This window comes from Haliotis rubra, unplaced genomic scaffold (genome assembly GCF_003918875.1).
Source record: "Haliotis rubra isolate DU_JTF1 unplaced genomic scaffold, ASM391887v1 Scf36, whole genome shotgun sequence".
Lineage (NCBI taxonomy): Eukaryota > Metazoa > Mollusca > Gastropoda > Lepetellida > Haliotidae > Haliotis > Haliotis rubra.
The window spans coordinates 1,488,898-1,513,349 of NW_025767035.1; the positions used below are offsets into that span (position 1 = coordinate 1,488,898).

Genomic DNA, 24,452 nt, shown 5'->3' on the forward strand with positions numbered 1-24,452 from the left:
GGCTGTGTTCAATCACAATCTTCTACGTCAATCAATCAGGCCCATCAAGGTCGACTATATATGTTCTCTTCATAAAGAACAGCTTCACAAGAGACCTGAGAAAGAAACTAGTAAGTAGCATTTCCTCTAGATATTTCTGAATGTTTTTAATTATTATTTCCTTTTTCACATGAGGTAATTGTTACGGTCAATGAATATTCTCAGCTCAAAATATTAACCCTTTCACAACGTTTACTCATTAAGTTCTGTTGTGGCAACGCCTTGTACACATTTAAAATATGTATTTAACAATTAATTCCTTCAACCACCTGATGATGGTTTTTAAAATTACAAAATATCCATTACGCTTGGTGATGGAAAGGCACAGATATACTTACATATTTTATACTTAATTAAGATATGTATAAGATATGAATGTACATTATCAGTATATAAACTGTCTCTCCACAGCGAGATGGCGCTTCACGGTATAACTCTGGTTGCTGTCCTTGCTGGGCTTGTTCTTCTCACCTCAGCCCAGTACCACCGGTACCCGTACCGGGACCAGTACCGGGACCAGTACCGGGACCAGTACCGGGACCAGTACAGCTGCCAGCTTCCCAAGGACCCAGGTCATTGTTTAACCTCGATGCCCCGGTACTACTTCAACTACCGACTTGGTATATGCGAGAAGTTCATCTACGGAGGCTGTGCTGGCAACTCGAACAACTTCCACACTCTGACTGAATGCCGCGCTGTCTGTGGAGGTACGTGATGATACAGTACATGGTTGTATAGTTCTTCTGGGGTTCTTCTTACCCATCAGTCAATATCAACTGTGACTAAATTATTCATTGGGATTCGCTCAGCTCAAATTCATCTATTTCTGCATGTGTAATGATGAGTGTATGGTTGAATTTAATTTTACGCCGCACCCCAGCTATGTGGAGGCCTATAAGTCAGCGGTCTGTAAACCATCGAGTCTGGAGAAGACAATCCACTGATCAACAGCATGAGTATCGTCCTAACCTAAGCAGTTTGGATACGATGACAATTGTCAACCAGGTCAGCGAGCCTGTCCACCCTATCCCGTTAGTACCCTCTTACGACAAGCATGGGTTACTGAAGGTCTTCCCGGGTCGTGTCACTGAATCATGACATGGAGTGTAGCAAGTTATTCACACTATCATATTCCGAATATGTGAATACATACCTGGGATTTTTGTTTTCAGGGACTCTTCACATGTACAGGACAGACCTAATTCAAAATCATAATTATCGATTTTTCTTGTTTGTATATAAGTCAGTATCTCTCGTCCGTGGATTAAGGTCAGGACTGGCCTGCCATATGGTGCCAATACTGTTGTGCAGCTTCAGGCTACAAACCCTTATTATTTGCCTACCTGTCCACCAGGGCACGGTGACCCATTTCGCGAACACCTTTTGTCATCATTCATTTTCAGTGATCATCGCATGATTTTGCCCATTTCAACTGAATTAAAGAAGGAAGTGTTTAGCGATCTGTTATGCCTGGATAATTAAAGCATGCCGTCAAAATTCAACTGCATAAAATAGATATATTGCTGGTGCTTTATGACGACAGACATTGTATTAATATATAAGTAAATTTAGCAGCCTAAACTAAGAAAATTGTGACTGCCAAAATATAGATTGTGACGTCATCATTTACTGTGACGCACATGCGCAGAATAGAACCCGGCGAACGTTTTCATCAAACTAGCACCTTTGCACCACCCTTCACATTTCACATGTTATTTGTAATTATACTTTGTCTGATTTTTTTTCAGGAGAAAACCTTTGTTTGCAACCTGTTCTTCAAGGTATTGGCCAGGGCTACTACCCTCGGTACTTCTATGACTATCAATCTGGCACCTGCCGAAGATTTGTGTACGGAGGGAGAGGGGGCAACTGCAACAACTTCCACACTCTTCAGGACTGTCAGTTCCAGTGCTGCTAAACTGGAGGAAGCACCAATCAGAATGGGTTGCGGAAGTTCCTGGTGTTTCCGGCGAGCCAACTTTAACGTGGAGTCGCCATTGCATATTCAGATAGATATACTCTTACTACGACACTTGGTTGGAACACTACTCAAATATTTTCTATAATAAATGTTATAAGTTATATCCGTACTTGTCATATATGTACAGCGCCTCCTTGGTCGAATGGACTGAGAGTCTGGAATTTGTTCAGTCTATCCCTTTTATGTTAGGGTGCGATGTCCTCGAGGATTTACTCCCTAAATACTGTAATGTGCTCATCAGCTCAAACGGCACAAACGTCTTTCATTTGTACAAAATGGCGTTTCTTTATGTCGTCGCAGTTGCAAAGAGACGTTATGTTGACATATTAGCAACATTCATTTCACGACACACATTGAAACGATATACGCGTGACGTCAATCTAGGGTAAGACGCTGTTTATTATTTGGACAGCTACCTCAGTTTGAGTTAGCCAGATATGGACCAGATGGGCTAAATGTGGAAGTAGCACACATTCGAAAAGTTATACACGTTGCGTCAATCTAGGGCAAAACGTTGATTACTGTTTGGACATATTTCATGTTCTGGAGCTGCACCAAAACGAGGCTAAATGTTCAAACACCTAATTTGTGTTCAACCTGAATAAGGTTGCAGTTCGAAGACGATTACAAATGAGAGTGCTACGTCACAATAGCGCATTGAATCACGCCCTGACACATTTAGGTCATTATGAAGGAATGATGATCGATTGTCATTTGTGATGCCCTTGCACAAGGAAAACATGTCCTGTTATTACCTGATGACGTAGATTGTAGCTTAAGGCTGTTTAGGGGCGCAACAAGTCATCGATGTGACACTCTTGTCAAGCACTGGCTTAGAAGCTGTAATACATGCACATGAGCATTAATCAAGCACCACCCACCTTCTTTTTTGTGAGAAAACACTACATGATGTTTCATATGCTTTGAAATCCGAAACCGCATATTAAAATGGTATGTGTAAAATGTTAGGAGGAAATTTCAAAAATCTTAGACCTTTAGCCTTTCAGTGAAACTAGCGAGTTTGATACCGACAAAGCTAAAACATAATCGTTTTTAACCTTGCATTCGAACCTCTCAGAACAAAGACGACATGTATATTTCACGGTTATAAGGTGTTTAATGACTGTTGTACTTAACGACAATGATATATCATTTATTACCATGACATACACAATCAGTGTGTATGATATATGAAGTATTGACAGTCACACAGTAAACGACAAGAGTTTCTCAGAATACTATAAAAATGCAATAAGTGGCTGGGTGAAAGATAAAGTCATCAGAAACGCGGACCCCAATTTTAATTCCAAAAGTATTTATATTTATATTTTAATCGCGAAAACAGTTTGACCATTATGCAAAATATTGTTTTTGCGTTAGTTTTCGCAATTAAACATACTTATACGTTGAGTAACCGTGTCATTACTAATGTGCTTGAGGCAAAGGGTGCACTAGTGCCATAACTTTATATATGACATTCTTGACGTTTATACTGTCGTGGATGAAAAAGTTTCGTATTGTGGTGTTTGGTTTCATTTGGTGTCAGGAACTGTTCATGGCGACAAGGTGTGTCACCAACACATGAGACAGGGGGGATGTCGTCGTCGCTGCTGTCTATGGCATCACAGTTTAACACACACACACACGTCGGATGCAGTAATAGATGTAGTGGTTGCTGCGGACGATGGATGAACTGGAAGGCGTCAATGACGGTAACTGTTGGAGACTAGTCAATGTGTTTAGCAGTGACATGGTTTGGATGATGCACCTATAGATTCAGGTTGATGATCTTACTCGTCGGTTTGGCTTCATCTTGTAGTTTTGTTTGTAAAACAGTTGTTGTTTAACATCCCAGCTATATGGCGGCGGTCAGTAAATAATCCAGTCTGGACCAGACAATCCAGTGATCAGCAATATGCAAGTGGATATATTGAGGACGGAGCTCCCTCCGAACTACAGACGAACAAGCCACCTGTACATAGGGTAGTTAGTAAAGAAAAGAATCCATTAAGAATTACTATTTATTCACAGTTTTCATCCTGTCACCCTCCTTTTGCGTATTGTTTAAACTTTTAGCATCATCTTAAGGTCAGGACCATATGGAATCCTGGAAGGGACATTGTCGCGTTGTCGCATTGTCGCATTGTCGCCCTCTCAAATACAAGCAAAATAAGGCAAAGTAACCAAAACGCGACACGCGACACGCGACAACGCGACAAATGGGCGAAATGTCGCGTTGTCGCGATGTCGCGTGTCGCGTTTTGGTTTATATTGCCTCATTTTACTTGTTCTTGAGAGGGCGACAATGCCACAACGCGACAATGTCCCTTCTCGGAGTCCATAGGACCAGGCTCACAATACGACAACCCTGTCTGAATAAACCCTACAGCACGCTGGAGGAGGATTGTTGGTATACTACAATTAGGAGATAACCCTAGTGTGTTTGAAAATCAGAGATATGCTTTACTGAATTGATGGCGACTAAATTTCAATTGGAACCGAACGCGTAGCGTTCTAGTTACCTATTCTGTCTGTAAACACATACTGAAAACAGCTGAACCAATACCCTTCTTCCTGACCCGTGATCTCAATGCGGTGCATTAGCTCAAAAATTGGGGTCGCTGTTATTAAAAAATTCAAAAACCAAAAGAAACAAAGTTTAGCCAAGAGAAATATTACTTTAATGTCTATTTGAAAACCCTAACTCTCAAATGCGATAACAACTAGAATCACAAAACAGTACTTCAAAACGTATACAATACATACGTAATATTATCATATCAGCTAAACGGTTAAATAGATGTGCCACTCATCTACAACCCGTGAGGATCCAGGGTAGAAATGGTCTTCAGTAATCCATGCTTGTCGTAAAAGGCAAGTAACGGGATCGGGTGGTCATGTGGTCTGACTTGTAGATGTGCCACTCATCTACAACCCGTGAGGATCCAGGGTAGAAATGGTCTTCAGTAATCCATGCTTGTCGTAAAAGGCAAGTAACGGGATCGGGTGGTCATGTGGTCTGACTTGTAGATGTGCCACTCATCTACAACCCGTGAAGATCCAGGGTAGAAATGGTCTTCAGTAATCCATGCTTGTCGTAAAAGGCAAGTAACGGGATCGGGTGGTCATGAGGTCTGACTTGTAGATGTGCCACTCATCTACAACCCGTGAGGATCCAGGGTAGAAATGGTCTTCAGTAATCCATGCTTGTCGTAAAAGGCAAGTAACGGGATCGGGTGGTCATGTGGTCTGACTTGTAGATGTGCCACTCATCTACAACCCGTGAGGATCCAGGGTAGAAATGGTCTTCAGTAATCCATGCTTGTCGTAAAAGGCAAGTAACGGGATCGGGTGGTCATGTGGTCTGACTTGGTTGTCACATGTCATCGTATCCCAGTTAATACAGTTAATTTGCATTCATGTACACGCCATTATACAGGTCCAGAGAATGATAACGACTGTTTGACAGGAGAATAAATGTGTCTAAATTATACATTATATGACAATATGGTATACGACAATATAATCTATGCACGATATTTCCCAAATCGTATCCCAATTGTGTAGCATGATGCTCATGCTGTTGATCACTGGATTGTCTGTTCCAGACACGATTATTTACAGACCCGCCGCCATATAGCTGGAATATTGCTGAGTGCGGCGTTAAACAACAATCCAGCCAATTAACTACTCATATATCCTTAGGGACGGAGCGGTAGCCTAATGGTTAAAGGGTCGTCTTGTCACGCTGAAGACCCGGGTTCGAATGCCTACATGGGCACAATGTGTGAAGCCCATTTCTGGTGTCCCGTGCCGTGATATTGCTAGAATATTGCTAAAAGCGGCGTAATACCCAACACTCACTCATCTACTCGACATACTAGACATGAACTGTTACGTTAATGAAAGTTTAATTTTCTGTCACCTACTTACCACACATCACCATACTAAGTCAGTAATACCCACCAATCTTTTCATTGTTTTTAGTGTAAGGAACACACATGTCTTGAGTACGCATAGTGGTTTGGGAAAATGATAAAATGTAAAAAAGCTATAAATGCTTTTAGTTGAGTCCCATTCGGCGATTAGGAGCCTGACTCAACCCCCAAAAGGTAATAAAATCTGTACTTTACTAAGTCAGCGTAATCCCCAATATTACATACGTTACACACATGTTGCCACGGAAACCTGAAACATTAGACTTGGAAAAGGTATAGTATGCTCAGAAAAAAGTCACGAAAACTCATGTGTTGTTTCTTGTAATCATAATATGGTGAAGAGGAACACAACAACAGCCGCTCCTGGTATACGTGTACGTGCATCGTAATGACTAAAGCCACCCTGACACTTGCACGAATTTTGTCCCCGCACTGGTACGCAATTTTGCGCGCCAATGAGTAAATTCGGCGTAAACTGTTGTGAAGTGTGCATAAACTGTGCGGGGCTGCGTACTATTGTGCAAAGAAAATTTTGAAACGTTCAAAAATTCTGGTACGCATAATCTTCCTGCCACTCGCGTGAACTAGTCGTTTTTTCCAGCCCTGCGCGCATTGACACGCAGTGTCACGCATTGGCCTGCTTCGATCACGCATTGTGTGCGACATGGTCGCGACAGATTGCGCACAGTTCATGCCTTCTCACTTGTCGTGAAGCGGGCGGGCGGGACTGTATTGTCCCGACTTGTTCACGTGGTCATGGCACGACGAGTTCCCACATAGTTTGCACACGACACGAATACTTGCGCTAGTCACGAAATTGATACGCATTGGGCACGCCTACTTCACGCATTGTTGGCGTACGAATCAGCGACGACATAAAAGCGTGCCATTCGCCAGCCCCTACATTCATCAACTCGACAGCGATCAGTCAACAAGATGCCAGCCAAGAAGAAGTAGACAACCGGAGGAAGAGCAGAAATGGTGGATAGAATACTGGAAGAAGATACCGGACAAGAAACAGACAGAGAGTGAGAGGGATATTTCTTCCCCTCCCACTCGAGTGCTGATGTTTTTGCACCAAGTAGAGCCCCAAGAAGAGTCCCAAACACAGCAGAAACAGGGATCAGAGTTAGCAATAAGAAATACCGGACTACAAATGAATGGATGAGGGAACTATGAAGCCGGCCGAATTTGTTAAGCAGCGCCGCCAGCTGTTCGACAAGAAACAGAAGCATTGGCTGAATGTCACTGCAGAGACCCAATTATGGACATCGAAATGATATGGCTCAGGCTTGTCATCATTAGGGAGTGGAGCTGGTCCAGGCAGTCCGGCTCGGTTGTCCTCGACAGCTTTGTGCAAAGTACAGTTCTTCATGTCCCTCCATCTGAAGCACCACCTTCTGCCCCAATATCAACATACAAGAACTTGTATCAAACATCTACATGGGCCATGAGCACAATGCTGTGGAAGCCCTTATAATTTTAGCAATATGATCCAGCTTTGGGTGGCTTCTTCATAGCAACGTTCTTGCCGTCCACAGCCCCCAGGCAGTTGTGGTAGTTCCATCTGGAACTAAAACCTTCAGCAACCTCCTTCCACTCCTCTTCAGTTTTGGGGTATCTGAATACTTCGTCCTTGTAAACCTCAATGATGGATTTGCAAACCTCTGTTCAGAACTTGCCGTTTGTTTAGCTTCAACTCTGAAGCTGTATTGTAGACTTGCATAGGAATTACCAGTGGCTAGGAAGCGAAGAATGGTTGCCAGCTTGAGTCGCAGCGGTTCTCTCATGAATGTGGTCTTCTTCTCAAGACGAGGGGTTAACATCTCCACCATGTCTTGAAACAAGTCAACGCGTACCAATGCGTGCCAATGCGCACCATTTTCCGTCACGCATTGCGTGCTAAGTGTGCAACTTGTGCGTAAACAGGACGCGAACAGTGCGCAAATTCGGTTTCACGCGTTCATGCTTACCATTTAAATTACACGCATTGCCACGACGAATTGCGCGGCAGTGCGGGGACAAAATTTGTGCAAGTGTCATGGTGGCTTAACAGTAACCAGTGAGGCTAGATCACTTTTTGTAAATCTATAGTTGTCTTTTGATTGTTGTTCAAAAGCGCATTCCATCGGCGGTCAAACGGTGGTCTGTAAGCAATTGAGTCAGGACATTCCAGTAACTGGCGTCATAAGCATCGATTTTCGCAACTGGGATACGGTGACATGCATCAACCAAGTCAGCGGACCTTTCCACCCAGTACCTGATGCTAGATTATCACTTATACTATTACTGAAACACATTAGAAACGCATCACAGGCCACCATTTGCGGAGAAAACAGATACACTTGATCTTTTCACAGATAAGATCATCCTCCTCATGAAAGCTTGACTATGGTATCTGACGGTATATTTGTTACAAAGCGAGTTCAAAATCATGGACGTTATTCGGTTGAGCCCCAGCAGAAAGTCTTCGCCCCATCTCGTCCCACTAATGTTCAGTAGGCGCTAGATCCACAGAAATGTTGTTTTTCTGAAGAAGATTCATGCTGTGTGTATTAGTAGGGGGTCGAATCACACCAATCCTGCGCGAGTTACATTGTCTTCCTGTACAGCAACGAGTCACCTATAAGCTGCTTTCTTTCACACATTCAGTCCTGAATGATCCCACTGCTCCCGAGTATCTAAGACGCCTCATTTCATACAAAACTTCGATCCAGCAGCGCTTTAAATGATCTTGCCGTCCCCAGAACCACCACTAAAATGGAGGAAATGTGTTTTACAGTCCCAGTGTTGTAGAATGAACTTCCAGCTGAACTGGAAATTGCAAAATCAAAGGATTCATTCCAGAAAAAAATTAAAACACACCTTTTCAGACTATTTTTTGGCTTTGAGCACTCTGCATAACAGTGCCCGTTGCTGTCGGTGTTTCTGAGTGAGTATCGGACAAATATGGGGTCTACGCGCACGCAGTCCCCGATGACGTCATCGCCGGTTTACCGTCTACGGACTGATGATACCCCTTCGTCAAAGACTTGTAGGGGTGTTCTGGACGCTGGTTTCAACCTGTTCCTGAAATGTGTATGGATGATGTGACGATCTTGGGCCGGGACCGTTGCTCATGGTGGTCATAGCCGTGGTAAATCACGTCTTCTGCCAGTGATAACCTGATTATTGTTGAAATGTGACAATTAAACCTTCTGGCCACTTGACCTATGGACAACCCCGGAGTAACCGTGTAACGGGACAGCTCTTTCTCTCCAAACAACTGATAAACGTGGCATTATATAAAGTCAACAATTGAATGCTGTTCAAAATTAGGATGTGATTGTTGAATGATCTGTGAATGTGTTATGTAACCGCCACGCTTTATGCATTTTCTCGTGATTTGCAGTGAAACGCTGATTTTCAGCAAATGGTGGGTCACATAGGGAAGCACGTGCTTCTCCGTTTGCATCACGTTCATCTGTCATAGTCAGATTACTTAGAGCAGAGTTTGTGGTCAAAATTCCTTTTGCAAGATCAATGGTAATAGGGCGATGCGTTTCTAATGAATTTCAGTATTCTTAGCTAATTCAAACTTTGGGCTCCATAACCAACTAAACAAAATCCTGTTTATCATGTCCGTGGCCACTCTCACAATTAGACTCTACGTTCAGATATTGACGGTTACCAAGGTGACAAATCGATTCCCTATGTTGAGATGTGCCATATGATGAACACTTTACTTCCATTTCCACCTGTTTGTATCGGTTGGTCAGGATACGCTCACCGCAAACTAGGGCTGGGACGGGTACTCGGGTACTCGAATCCGGGTCGGGTACAGCTGGAATCAAGCACCCGGAAAAGGAGAGAATTCTGTAATGGCAAGGGCAGATAATACCTTGTTTTTTTCATGATTGACGAAGCAAACATTTGCAGCATTGGTATTGTCCGATTAAGAGGTTATTATTAACGACTATAATATATCTGCGCATGAGCAGTGAGTAGTCAAGTTACAGTAACAGCAGGAGCGAAAAGTTCAATCTGTGTTTTAAGGAGGAATGTAAGTAATGGTGTTACTCTCTATATTGTTTAAACAAACGCAAATTATATAGCCTAAGTTCAGTTTCAGTGTCTTATTGCTATCATTTCAAGTTTTCTTCAAAAATGTCTGTCAACTCGTGATTGAATATTCAGAAAGTTGACAGAAGCGCTTTATTCCTTACATTTCCGGGTACTCGATTCCGATTCGGGTAAGTACATGCGGATACTCGATTCCATTTTTTCCTACACGTCCCAGCCCTACCGCAAACACGTGGTATCATCATTATTTTACATTAATTTATAAACACGCTTATGATATAACCTGAATCTGATAGATATATATACAGTATATTTTGCGTTGAAAAAAGATTTACCCGCCTCCGTTTATAATTACAGATTGATTAGTGTGTTCAGCACTGCTTGTAATTCATACTATACCCCAACTGTTATTTCAGTGTGCCTTCTGCCCAAAGACCCTGGAAATTGTTATGGTTACTTCCTTAAGTACTACTTCAACAGCAGGACGTGTCTCTGTGAGAAGTTCGTGTACGGAGGGTGTCCGGGGAATGCCAACAATTTCGACACTCTAGAGGACTGCAGGCGTAGATGTGGAGGTAGAGTACTTTAAACCGTTGACTTTCCCAAAAATTGACAGGTTTTTGCCAAAGTGTGTTTCAACACTACACCGTCACCCGTCACTAGACACACGTCAGTCGTGATTGAACGATGTTCCGGCGCACTGTCTTGATCAAATATCGTTTTAACTGTTATTAAGTTCAATGATATTGCATTTTAAAGATCATTGTTATCATGTTAACTAATTTTAATACACTGTTCCATAAAAGATAGTTTTGTTGTATGTTAAAGTGATTTTATTTTATGAGGTACTATTATCATAGCGAAGTTATGTTATTACCGCTAGAGAAGTTAGCTTTAATACGCACATGAATACGAATCAGCTATTAGAGGTCACAAGTCCTGTCACCGGGTGTTTTTTATTTCGTGGTTCTTTTTTTTAAATTACATTATGGGTAATAAATAGAATAACCAACTCGGTACGAGTGATTACGGGAAATATGTCCTATATGTACCTCGCTGGTTATTCTTTAAGTAATATGATACATTGTATTGTGTGAAATACGTAAAGGTTGTTACTTACAAATAGCAATGGGGGTAACCACATCTTTAAAGCGTTCGCTCGTCACGCCGAAAGCCTGGGTTCGATAACGTGTTTATAACGTGGAATATTGCGTTTAGCACGCACTCACTCACTATATTACTAATTTTCGGCAAATTGTATTAAAATGACAGAGGTACTTCCAGTGATTGTATAATTACTCAAACACATTATGTCCGTAATGATAGACGTTTTAAGTTTCCCGAAACCATAGGTCTGTTTGTGTTGAGGTACATACACATCCCTCTTGATTATAATTAGTTGGACATAATGAGAATGATAGAATTCTTTAGTGTCTACTACTTCAGCACATCTAAAAGGGGATTACACCATGGAAATACAAAAATGAATTAATATAAGAAGACAAATGATAATGATATTGAAAATATAGAAAAATACATGCAAGGAAAGACAACTTACAAGTTACTTCTTTCTAAACCTCTCTTTAGTATAATTCATTTTATGGTTACAGTGTTTCTCATTATTCTATTCATAATATTCTTTGTTTAGATCGGGGATAATCTACAGCGTCTTCTATTCTCCCTGTTTAGATGTACGATATAACAATAGAACAATATCATTATTTATAAATTTATGTTTCCCTGGCGCTTTCTTGTGTTTTATGTTGCTGTTTTGTGTGCGCGTGCGTGGTTGTAGTTGTGATGGTGGTGGTGTGGTCGTCATAGTGTTGGTGTGCTCGTCATGGTGGTTGTTGTTGTGGTGGTGGTCGTCGTCATGGTGGTGTGGGTGGCGTTAATCTTGGTAGCTCTTCAACACGTTTTAATACAACATATTCCTCTCCCTTTCGTGTCCAGGCGGTGTCCTCTGCAGCCTCCCCAGAGATCCGGGTCCTTGTGACGATGACATCCCCAGATGGTGGTACAACAAACGTACAAACAGATGTCAGAGATTCAGCTATGGAGGCTGTGAGGGGAACGCCAACAACTTTAAAACACTTTACGAGTGTCGCTTCCAGTGTCGGAGAGGATGGGCATATTAAGGCTTACATATCCTTAAACAATGTGCAGCTGTAACGAGAGCGTCTGTCCAGAAAGATTTGGACGTTGTAACCAATAAAACTCAATTGGTGTAATTCCCAGTGTGTTTTGTGATATGTTGAGAACCCAAAGTCAACCGGTTGTTTAATGAGTCAAATATTTCTTTGTGTTGGTGCTTCACTTATAATTTGCCTGTTATAATATACCTTTGCGACCGATACAATGAACATACACATAAATATGCCCTGGGTGAAGGTTCCTGCAATGATACATACTAATACTGAAAATAAACACTGTTCCCGGGATATAAATATCACAGGTAGTCCAATCGGAATTTATTTAAGCGCACAGGGCGATTAACGGGATCGGTTTGTTGAAGCATGTCATCGTATTCCAAATGTCAGTAACTGTAGTCCCCTGTCCAGACTCGATTACAGACCTCCACCATGTTGCTGGAAAATTGCTGTCTGCGGCGTTCAACAGCACACACTACCGGTATAAAGATGTCCTTGCTACCGAAACCTTGTTTTCGTAGTGCTTACTTTAGGGACGAAGACTTCCCCAAACGGTTCAGCTGTAGCTTCAATTTATTTCATAGACATTCATGCACGTACGTCCAGGCATATAAACATTATCGTAAAACCAGGTTTGATTCTGTTCAGTCAAGTTGAGGGTACACAGCCATATGGATAATCAAGACTATGAACAACGTGAAGCATTTCCACTCGGTCTAACCCTCCACATTTAAACAGTTATGTTATATCCATTCTGTATAATGGTCATACATTTTCAAACAAGCATCAGAATTACCTTCCCTTATTATGGAACAGGCTGGTTATGTGTCATGATATGAATATCGCCTTTGTAATATTTCTAGTTAAAGAGTCATAATTTGGATGGGGTCGGTGGAGTAGCCGAGTGGTTGAAATGTTCTCTCTTCACGCCCCAAAACCGGGTTCTATTGACCATGTGTCAACAATATTCCAGCAATATCACGGCGGGGGGACACCAGAAATGGGCTTCACAAGTTGTACCCATGTGGGGAATCGAACCCGGGCCTTCGGCGTGACGAGCGAACGCTTTAACCACTAGGCTACCCCACCGCCCCACTCCATGCCAGGTGTCCTCTGCCGTGATATTGCTGGAATACCGCCAAACACGGCTAAAACGTCATAAACCCATACTCGCCTACGCACTCATTCATTCACTTAATGCATTAAAAACAAAATCACATGTGTGTGTGTGCCCGTGCGTGCGTGCATTAGAAAAAGTCTCCCCAATTCCAATAACACATAAGTTTATAATGACCTCACCGCGAAATATACAACTTCAGTGTTGAGGCGAAAGATACAGTGTTGTTTTATGCCGTTGTTTCCATAAATCAGGTCTACAACGGCATGTAGATAGCAAATTTTTCATGAATCTTGTCAATCGTATCAAAGGGGCCTACTCCAAAGATGTAATGATCATTATGCAGCTTATGTGACAGAAATGTAATTTTTTACATTAAAGTATATATTTTTACTAACGATCGATTCGCGCGATAGCCAATTGTTGATAAACTAAATTCAATGCATTTTCCTTAACAATTTTGGACAGTTACAAAATGTATTATGCTATTTTGTAAGAAGTAATTTGTAAGCAACTGCCTTTAGCCCATATTTCAGTTACACCCTGAAAGACAAACAGGATGTTTTGGAGACATTTTTTTGCCACAGTCCAAATATTGATATTCATTATTCATAAAGTGCACTCCTATCTTCCACGCCAGCGTGCTGAGATGTAACACGGAAATGCGTCCACTGTCATGGGAAAAAATAATAATATATCATTTATAATTGTTGCATGTGGCACGCAATGAAAGCAGACCCTATATAAATGTCCTCACTATACCTATGTGCATCCTGTTGCCCGACGTTTGCCGGTAGGTTTGAAATATATTTCTGTTTCTCTCATGCAAGTGGCCATCGGCCTCATACTGATTCACGTTTCGTTTCGTTACTCTACAGTATTCAGCATTCAGCCTCAGTACTTCTTAAGTTTTCAAGTAATCATGTCCAGAACATGACGTACGATACAGTTATGTATACATAACTTGTATCCTAATGTATCTTGGCTTGTTAATGATGAGGTCACCGGTCGGGCAGGGTACACGTTTTCACCCCTCATTATTCGACAGTTTTCTTATGATATAGTTGAATTTGTAGTGGACTTTCTTGTGATTATGGAAAGGGTTTTGACGTGTCTACTTGTATGTCATGCCACTGACTGGAATATATACACTCTTGTATATCTGTACACATCCGTATTCAACAGTCACACATCTCGTCATTTCCAAGGGACGCAACTCTTGACAGTGCAGTGCCTCGCTTCAAACGACAATGCCACCCTTGTCCTTCTGCCAGCTGGGTTTGGTGTTGGTATTGGTTGGTCTGACCTCAGCTAAATATCATGATGGTAAGTACACCTTTCCTAGTTACCTATTCATTTATACTAATATTTGTATAGCGCCAATATCCAGCTCAGCTGCTCAAAGCGCTTTGTGTTTCCCTCTATCACTGGATGTCAATTGTATTTGCAATCCCAACTCCCTGGGGATTATAGAACTCATGCAGCCACTAGGCACACCAAGTTAATGTAGCTTTCCCATCCCTACAGGGTACCCATTCACAGCTGGGTGGACTGGGACACATAGCCACATAACTTTGTCCACGTTTTACTACACGTTGCCGAAACCGAAACTAGGTGTTTGCTCGTATTTATGTGGCCACCATCTGGTCAATTACCAACGAATCCGTGGGTTCTTTTTCAGTGCACAGTGTTGTGTACTGTACACTAGCGGTTGTGACAACACCGAAAGAGTCAGCACACATAGTTCATTCCAAGATTTTTACACCCGGTAACAAGTGGAATATTTATCTTTGGGAAAGAATTTACCAGCCTCCGTCTTTAATTACAGGATGATTAGTGCTTCATGCACTGTTGGAAATTAATATACACACCGTGATTTCAGTGTGCCAGCTGCCCAAAGACCCCGGTCCATGCAGAGCGTACTTCCAAAAGTACTACTTCAACAGCAGGACGTGTCTCTGTGAGAAGTTCGTGTACGGAGGGTGTGGGGGGAATGCCAACAGATTCGAAACTCTGGAGGACTGCAGGCGTAGATGTGGTGGTAGAGTAATGTGTAGTAATATATGTCTATTCCTTACGTGGGTATACCGTGTTGAGCCTTAATATTCCTGGATATGTCTCTGTGTGTGTGCGTGCGCGTGTGTGTGGAAATTTTGGGTTAGTTCGTTAGTTTGGGTTATTGATTCCTCACATGGGTATAACGTGTTGAGCCAGGTGTCCCCGCCTTGATATTCCTGGATACGTGGGGCGGTGGGGTAGCCCAGTGGTTAAAGCGTTTGCTTTGCTCACGCTTGCTCGATTCCCCACATGGGTACAATGTGTGAAGCCCATTTCTGCTGTCCAACGCCGTGATAGTGCTGTAATATTGCTAAAAGCGGCGTAAAACCAAACTCAGTCAGTCCTGGATACGTGTGTGTGTGTGTTTGTGAAAGTATGGGTTAGTTATTGTATGAGGAGGGTGGTGGTGGTGTTAATCTTGGTGGCTCTTCAACAGGTTGCATACATGTTTCTCTCCCCTCTAGGCGGCTACCTCTGCAGCCTCCCGTAAGATCCGTGACGGTGACTTCCCCAGATGGTGGTACAACAAACGTACAAACAAATGTCAGAGATTCATCTATGGAGGCTGTGAGGGGAACGCCAACAACTTTCAAACACTTTACGAATGTCGTTTCCAGTGTCGGAGAAGATCGACATATTAAAACTTACATATCCTTAAACTATATACAGTCGTAACACCGGCGTCTGTCCAGGAAGAATTGTACGTTGTAACCAATAAAACCTGTTTGAAGTAATTACAAGTGTGTTATGCTGAGTACCCAAAGTCAACCGGTTCTTTATTAAGTCGAATATTTCTTTGTCTTGGTGCTTTACTTATAATTTGGCCTTTGCAACCGATACGATGATGCATGACAGAAATATGCTCTTGATGAAGGTTAATCCAATGATACACACTGATAATACTCACTGCTCCCGCGACATGAATATCACAGGTATTACTGTGTAGTCCAATCGGAATCTATTACAGTGCACAGGGCGACTAACGGGATCGGGTGGTTGAAGCAGGTCATCGTATCCCAGTTTCAATAATGGATGCTCATGATGTCGATCATTGAACTGTCTGGTCCAGACTCGAATACATGCAGCCGTCATGTGGCTGGAAAATTGCTGATGACGGCGTTAAACAACAAACAGTATTAAGAATTCCACCGGGCAGTCGGACAATTCTGTACTTGGGATGCAAACTGCATTTCGCAGTTGAGGTCCGCACATCTGTCATAGGGGACAGACAATGTCATGATATTACTGATTTCATTTGTTTTATATACATGTAAAAGGACATGGCTGTGTGCAGGACTATTCCAAATACGTTTCATAATTGTCATGTTTCCTTTATACATATTGGGTCGTAGCATGGATGGCGCCAAAACCACATAGTGCAGATGGAACAGTGCTGAGTTCAACGTTAAACAACAAACAAACACTAAGAGATAAGCATCAAATACCTTTCTTTAGCCAAATGGGGACGGTGGGGTAGGCTCGTGGTTAAAGCGTTCGCTCGTCACGCTGACGACCCGGTTCTCTTCACCACATGGACAAACTGTGTAAAGCCCATTTCTGGTGACCCCGCCGTGATATTGCTGGAACATTGCTAAAAGTGGCGTAGAACCAAACTCACTCACTCACTCACTCTTTAGCGAAATACATGACGTTTATATGTATACTGTACATGAATGTCAACAGAATAAGAGGTGATTCATTTTTAAGAACTTTTTTTTATTGTACGATCATATGAGACACAAAAATAATGAGAGGCGTAGGAACGCTTTTACCACTAGGGTACCCCAACGCACTTGTCATGAGGGATCATTACATCTGTAAAGAACACACCAAAAAGTAATTATACATAACTGATGTATTTTTACGGAAGATGTATAATATATCATATAGAGTACTGTATAGTCATCTGTTTTGAAATCATTATTAAGTACAGTCTGTAAGTGTACATTATTACCTAAAATGATAATGAAATTACTGTACAAAACACTTGACTTAAAACACTTGGCATTTGACTTCAAACAAATTTCCAAGTCCTTGTTTGTAAACAGCTGACATGTATGTCATTAAAGCGATCACAAAAATATATACACGAAGCGAAATTCTAACGTTATCCTTGATTTATTACTAGACAGAATGTCACTGAAAGTCCTTGTTACCCTTAGAGACCCCCACAAATCATGCTGTAAAACACTTTGGGCAACATTTAGGGTTTATAAAGCAGCGAGTCCTCTATTTGGATTGACATAACAAAAACATATAAGAAAATATTGGCTTTTTCCAGATTTGCTCCAGAATATTCCTTTCGTGTCCAGGCGGTGTCCTCTGCAGCCTCCCCAGAGATCCGGGTCGTTGTGACGATGACATCCCGATGGTGGCACAACAAACGTACAAACAGATGTCAGAGATTCAGCTATGGAGGCTGTGAGGGGAACGCCAACAACTTTGAAACACTTTACGAGTGTCGCTTCCAGTGTCGGAGAGGATGGGCATATTAAGGCTTACATATCCTTAAACAATGTGCAGCTGTAACGAGAGCGTCTGTCCAGAAAGATTTGGACGTTGTAACCAATAAAACTCAATTGGTGTAATTCCCAGTGTGTTTTGTGATATGTTGAGAACCCAAAGTCAAATATTTCTTTGTGTTGGTGCTTCACTTATAATTTGCCTGTTATAATATACCTTTGCGACCGATACAATGAACATACACATAAATATGCCCTGGGTGAAGGTTCCTGCAATGATACATACTAATACTGAAAATAAACACTGTTCCCGGGATATAAATATCACAGGTAGTCCAATCGGAATTTATTTAAGCGCACAGGGCGATTAACGGGATCGGTTTGTTGAAGCATGTCATCGTATTCCAAATGTCAGTAACTGTAGTCCCCTGTCCAGACTCGATTACAGACCTCCACCATGTTGCTGGAAAATTGCTGTCTGCGGCGTTCAACAGCACACACTACCGGTATAAAGATGTCCTTGCTACCGAAACCTTGTTTTCGTAGTGCTTACTTTAGGGACGAAGACTTCCCCAAACGGTTCAGCTGTAGCTTCAATTTATTTCATAGACATTCATACACGGACGTCCAGGCATATAAGAATGATCGTAACACCAGGTTTGATTCTGTTCAGTCCAGTTGAGGGTACACAGCCATATGGATAATCAAGACTATGAACAACGTGAAGCATTTCCACTCGGTCTAACCCGCCACATTTAAACAGTTATGTTATATCCATTCTGTATAATGGTCATACATTTTCAACAAGCATCAGAATTACCTTCCCTTATTATGGAACAGGCTGGTTATGTGTCATGATATGAATATCGCCTTTGTAATATTTCTAGTTAAAGAGTCACAATTTGGATGGGGTCGGTGGAGTAGCCGAGTGGTTGAAATGTTCTCTCTTCACGCCCCAAAACCGGGTTCTATTGACCATATGGGTACAATGTGTCAACTCCATGCCAGGTGTCCTCTGCCGTGATATTGCTGGAATACCGCCAAACACGGCTAAAACGTCATAAACCCATACTCGCCTACGCCACTCGTTCATTCACTTAATGCATTAAAAACAAAATCGCATGTGTGTGTGTGTGCCCGTGCGTGCGTGCGTTAGAAAAAGTCTCCCTAATTCCAATAACATATAAGTTTATAATGACCTTACCGCGAAATAAACAACTTCAGTGTTGAAGCGAGTGATAAAGTGTTGTTTTATGCCGCTGTTTCCATAAATCAGGTCTATAAAGGCATGCAGATAGCAAATGTTTCATGAATCTTGTCAATCGTATCAAAGGGGCCTACTCCAAAGATGTAATGATCATTATGCAGCTTATGTGACAGAAATGTAATTTTTACATTAAAGTATATATTTTTACTAACGATCGATTCGCGCGATAGCCAATTGTTGATAAACTAATTTCAAAGCATTTTCCTTAACAATTTTGGACAGTTACAAAATGTATTATGCTTTTTTGTAAGAAGTAATTTGTAAGCAACTGCCTTTAGCCCATATTTCAGTTACACCCTGAAAGACAAACATGATGTTTTGGAGACAGGTGACCCACGCGCGGTTTATTCTTAGAAATTCTCACTGATGGCGGATACAAGAACAAAAAGAAAGTATTTTTCAGTGTGTTTCTCTGTGTTATGGTTGTTTTGGAAAAGTAAGCCAGTTATGTTAAAGAAGTTCTGTCTACTGTGGGAGAGAACCCACCACCACGGGGAGAAGAGGATTTACACGGACAAAGAGTCACTGGATGACTGAATCGGGATTCGAACCCAAGTCTGACGCTTCCAGAAATATGAAGGACGCACCTCTACACGTTTATCACAGGACACCTGACTACTCACTAATTACAGGATGACATGAAACGATTCCTGAAGTGTTTGGGCTTGGCTTTGATGGCGTGATCTAGGACAACCTTCAGCAAACCATGTTTCGTGGGCATTGTATGCATAATGGTTACTGAACACACACACATGCAGGCAAACACTTTCAAAGGCATAACTTGAAATGCAGGACTGTTTTGCTCGAATGGCATCACCTAAGGCAAGCATGTGGCATTTCTTTTTCTTTCTTTTTTTTGTTGTTGCTATATTTATCTTTCTTATCTGTTTGGGTGGGGTGGGGTTGCCACAGTCCAAATATTGATATTCATTATTCATAAAGTGCACTCCTATCTTCCACGCCAGCGTGCTGAGATGTAACACGGAAGTGCGTCCACTGTCATGGGAAAAAATAATTATATATCATTTATAATTGTGGCATGTGGCACGCAATGAAAGCAGACCCTATATAAATGTCCTCCCTATACCTATGTGCATTCTGTTGCCCGACGTTTGCCGGTAGGTTTGAAAAATATTTCTATTTCTCTCATGCAAGTGGCCATCGGCCTCATACTGATTCACGTTCCTTTTCGTTACTCTACAGTATTCAGCATTCAGCCTCAGTACTTCTTAAGTTTTCAAGTAATCATGTCCATAACATGATTGACGTGTCAAAAGCCGACATGACGTACGATACAATTATGTATACATAACTTGTATCCTAATGTATCTTGGCTTGTTAATGATGAGGTCACCGGTCGGGCAGGGTACACGTTTTTACCCCTCATTATTCGACAGTTTTCTTATGATATAGTTGAAGTTGTAGTGGACGTTCTTGTGATTATGGAAAGGGTTTTGACGTGTCTACTTTCATGTCTTGCCACTGACTGGAATAGATACGCTCTTGTATATCTGTACACATCCGTATTCCCCAGTCACACATCTCGTCATTTCCAAGGGACGCAACTCTTGACAGTGCAGTGCCTCGCCTCAAACGACAATGCCACCCTTGTCCTTCTGCCAGCTGGGTTTGGTGTTGGTATTGGTTGGTCTGACCTCAGCTAAATATCATGATGGTAAGTACACCTTTCCTAGTTACCTATTCATTCATACTAATATTTGTATAGCGCCAATATCCAGCTCAGCTGCTCAAAGCGCTTTGTGTTTCCCTCTATCACTGGATGTCAATTGTATTTGCAATCCCAACTCCCTGGGGATTATAGTACTCATGCAGCCACTAGGCGCACCAAGTTAATGTAGCTTTCCCATCCCTACAGGGTATCCATTCACAGCTGGGTGGACTGGGACACATAGCCACATAACTTTGTCCACGTTTTACTACACGTTGCTGTACCCGAAACTAGGTGTTTGCTCGTATTTATGTGGCCACCATCTGGTCATTTACCAACGAATTCGTGGGTTCTTTTTCAGTGCACAGTGTTGTGTACTGTACACTAGGGGTTGTGACAACACCGAAAGAGTCAGCACACATAGTTCATTCCAAGATTTTTACACCCGGTAACAAGTGGAATATTTATCTTTGGGAAAAAATTTACCAGCCTCCGTCTTTAATTACAGGATGATTAGTGCTTCATGCACTGCTGGAAATTAATATACACACCGTGATTTCAGTGTGCCAGCTGCCCAAAGACACCGGTCCATGCAGAGCGTACATCCCACAGTACTACTTCAACAGCAAGACGTGTCTCTGTGAGAAGTTCGTGTACGGAGGGTGTGGGGGGAATGCCAACAGATTCGAAACTCTGGAGGACTGCAGGCGTAGATGTGGAGGTAGAGTAATGTGTAGTAATATATGTCTATTCCTTACGTGGGTATACCGTATTGAGCCTTAATATTCCTGGATATGTCTCTGTGTGTGTGCGTGCGCGTGTGTGTGGAAATTTTGTGTTTGTTCGTTAGTTTGGGTTATTGATTCCTCACATGGGTATAACGTGTTGAGCCAGGTGTCCCCGCCTTGATATTCCTGGATACGTGGGGCGGTGGGATAGTCCAGTGGTTAAAGCGTTTGCTTTGCTCACGCTTGTTCGATTCCCCACATGGGTACAATGTGTAAAGCCCATTTCTGCTGTCCAACGCCGTGATAGTGCTGGAATATTGCTAAAAGCGGCGTAAAACCAAACTCAGTCAGTCCTGGATACGTGTGTGCGTGCGTGTGTTTGTAAAAGTATGGGTTAGTTATTGTATGAGGAGGGTGGTGCTGGTGTTAATCTTGGTGGCTCTTCAACAGGTTGCATACATGTTTCTCTCCCCTCCAGGCGGCGACCTCTGCAGCCTCCCCAAAGATCCGGGTCAGTGTGCGGCCGCTATCCGCAGATGGTGGTACAACAAACGTACAAACAAATGTCAGAGATTCATCTATGGAGGCTGTCCGGGGAACGCCAACAACTTTCAAACACTTTACGAATGTCGTTTCCAGTGTCAGAGAAGATCGACATATTAAAACTTACATATCCTTACACTATATACAGTCGTAACACCGGCGTCTGTCCAGGAAGAATTGTACGTTGTAACCAATAAAACCTGTTTGAAGTAATTACAAGTGTGTTATGCTGAGTACCCAAAGTCAACCGGTTCTTTATTATGTCGAATATTTCTTTGTCTTGGTGCTTTACTTATAATTTGGCCTTTGCAACCGATACTATGATACATGACAGAAATATGCTCTTGATGAAGGTTACTCCAATGATACTCACTGATAATACTCACTGCTCCCGCGACATAAATATCACAGGTATTACTGTGTAGTCCAATCGGAATCTATTAGTGCACAGGGCGACTAACGGGATCGGGTGGTTGAAGCAGGTCATCGTATCCCAGTTTCAATAATGGATGCTCATGATGTCGATCATTGTATTGTCTGGTCCAGACTCGAATACAGACAGCCGTCATGTTGCTGGAAACTTGCTAATGTCGGCGTTAAATAACAAACAAACAAACAGTATTAAGAATTCCGTACTTGGGATGCAAACTGCATATCGCAGTTGAGGTCCGTATATCTGTCATAGGGGACAGACAGTGTCATGATATTACTGATTTCATTTGTTTTATATACATGTAAAAGGACATGGCTGTGTGCAGGACTATTCCAAATGTGTTTCATAATTGTCACGTTTCCTTTATACATGTTGGGTCGTAGCATGGATGGAGCCAAAACCACATAGTGCAGATGGAACAGTGCTGAGTTCAACGTTAAACAACAAACAAATACTTTGAGATAAGCATCAAATACCTTTCTTTAGCCAAATGGGGACGGTGGGGTAGGCTCGTGGTTAAAGTGTCGCTCGTCACGCTGACGACCCGGTTCTCTTCACCACATGGGCAAACTGTGTAAAGCCCATTTCTGGTGATCCCGCCGTGATATTGCTGGAATATTGCTAAAAGTGGCGTAAAACCAAACTCACTCACTCACTCTTTAGCGAAATACATGACGTTTATATGTATACTGTACATGAATGTCAACAGAACTTTGTTTATTGTACGATCATATGAGACACAAATATAATGAGAGGCGTGGGAACGCTTTTACCACTAGGGTACCCCAACGCATTTGTCATGAGGGATCATTACATCTGTAAAGAACACGCCTAAAAGTAATTATACATAACTGATGTATATTTACGGAAGATGTATAATACTGACTGGCTGAGTTTGGTTTTACGCCGCTTTTAGCAATATTCCAGCAACATCACGGCGGGGGACACCGGAAATGGGCTTTACACATTGTACCCATGTGGGGATTCGAACCCGGGTCTTCGGCGTGACGAGCCAACCCTTTAACCATTAGGCTACCCCACCGCCCCCAGATGTATAATATATCATATAGAGTACTGTATAGTCATCTGTTTTGAAATCATTATTAAGTACAGTCTGTAAGTGTACATTATTACCTAAAATGATAATGAAATTGCTGTACAAAACACTTGACTTAAAACACTTGGCATTTGACTTCAAACAAATTTCCAAGTCCTTGTTTGTAAACAGCTGACATGTATGTCATTAAAGCGATCACAAAAATATATACACGAAGCGAAATTCTAACGTTATCCTTGATTTATTACCAGACAGAATGTCACTGAAAGTCCTTGTTATCCCTTAGAGACCCCCACAAATCATGCTGTAAAACACTTTGGGCAACATTTAGGGTTTATAAAGCAGCGAGTCCTCTATTTGGTTGTCACAACAAAAACATATAAGAAAATATTTGCTTTTTCCAGATTTGCTCCAGAATTGAAGGATATGACATTGATCTTGCACCTGAAGATGTTTACCCACATGTATTTACGATGCAGGAATAACCTCATTGAAAAGCAATATCTGGTTACAAAACGGCATGATGTAATGCAGTTTTGGGATACAATTGAAAATGCTTGGCAACCTTGAAAACGACCAAAATCACAAGAGTTACATCCGTAAATGTATTATTTGCATAATGGCGAATCTGTTAGGTGTCTTCTAATACCAAATACATGGCGCTATACCTATAATTACTCAGCAGTTAACAAAGATGCAAAGTAAAACATTGAATTTCAAGCAAAAAAAGCAACAAATCAGATTACTGTGACCAGTGCTTCGAGCAACACAAGCAAGCTTAAGACTGATTAAATGTCTATTCACAGTGAAGAATTGTCCCTTCATATATAGCAGTGTTCTATCTAAAAAAGCAAGGTTACCATGGAAACGTTAAAAACGGCAGGAGGGCTGACACTTTCAAATATGGCGACATTGGTTTTAGACATTGGAAACTACAGATTCCAGACT

The 24,452-nt window shown here is 41.9% G+C and overlaps 3 protein-coding genes across 3 annotated transcripts; all 3 read left to right on the plus strand.

Moving 5' to 3' along the window:
- Positions 1 to 454: 454 nt before the first annotated feature.
- Positions 455 to 1,957, plus strand: LOC124285436 (BPTI/Kunitz domain-containing protein-like). Its single transcript, XM_046721661.1, has 2 exons — positions 455 to 746; positions 1,788 to 1,957. The coding sequence occupies exons 1-2, from the start codon at positions 455 to 457 to the stop codon at positions 1,955 to 1,957; spliced, it is 462 nt and encodes a 153-aa protein (XP_046577617.1).
- Positions 1,958 to 3,556: 1,599 nt separating this feature from the next.
- Positions 3,557 to 12,254, plus strand: LOC124285360 (BPTI/Kunitz domain-containing protein-like). The gene is made up of 3 exons (XM_046721573.1): positions 3,557 to 3,732; positions 10,437 to 10,595; positions 11,974 to 12,254. Exons 1-3 carry the CDS (start codon positions 3,705 to 3,707, stop codon positions 12,156 to 12,158), a joined length of 372 nt encoding a protein of 123 aa, XP_046577529.1. The 5' UTR covers positions 3,557 to 3,704; the 3' UTR covers positions 12,159 to 12,254.
- Positions 12,255 to 14,484: 2,230 nt separating this feature from the next.
- On the plus strand, positions 14,485 to 22,227 carry LOC124285438 (carboxypeptidase inhibitor SmCI-like). The gene is made up of 6 exons (XM_046721662.1): positions 14,485 to 14,613; positions 15,170 to 15,328; positions 15,810 to 15,983; positions 17,658 to 17,817; positions 21,306 to 21,464; positions 21,950 to 22,227. The coding sequence occupies exons 1-6, from the start codon at positions 14,608 to 14,610 to the stop codon at positions 22,132 to 22,134; spliced, it is 843 nt and encodes a 280-aa protein (XP_046577618.1). The 5' UTR covers positions 14,485 to 14,607; the 3' UTR covers positions 22,135 to 22,227.
- Positions 22,228 to 24,452: the final 2,225 nt, after the last annotated feature.

Bases quoted from the DNA above. Each gene is read 5' to 3' on its own strand.
- LOC124285436 (XM_046721661.1), top strand. From the start codon at position 455: ATGGCGCTTCACGGTATAACTCTGGTTGCTGTCCTTGCTGGGCTTGTT. The intron at 747-1,787 runs GTACGTGATGAT...ATTTTTTTTCAG, and splicing joins ATGCCGCGCTGTCTGTGGAG to GAGAAAACCTTTGTTTGCAA.
- LOC124285360 (XM_046721573.1), top strand. From the start codon at position 3,705: ATGGATGAACTGGAAGGCGTCAATGACG. The intron at 3,733-10,436 runs GTAACTGTTGGA...CTGTTATTTCAG, and splicing joins ACTGGAAGGCGTCAATGACG to TGTGCCTTCTGCCCAAAGAC. The intron at 10,596-11,973 runs GTAGAGTACTTT...TTTCGTGTCCAG, and splicing joins CTGCAGGCGTAGATGTGGAG to GCGGTGTCCTCTGCAGCCTC.
- LOC124285438 (XM_046721662.1), top strand. The intron at 17,818-21,305 runs GTCGGAGAGGAT...CCGTGATTTCAG, and splicing joins TTACGAGTGTCGCTTCCAGT to TGTGCCAGCTGCCCAAAGAC. The intron at 21,465-21,949 runs GTAGAGTAATGT...TCTCCCCTCCAG, and splicing joins CTGCAGGCGTAGATGTGGAG to GCGGCGACCTCTGCAGCCTC.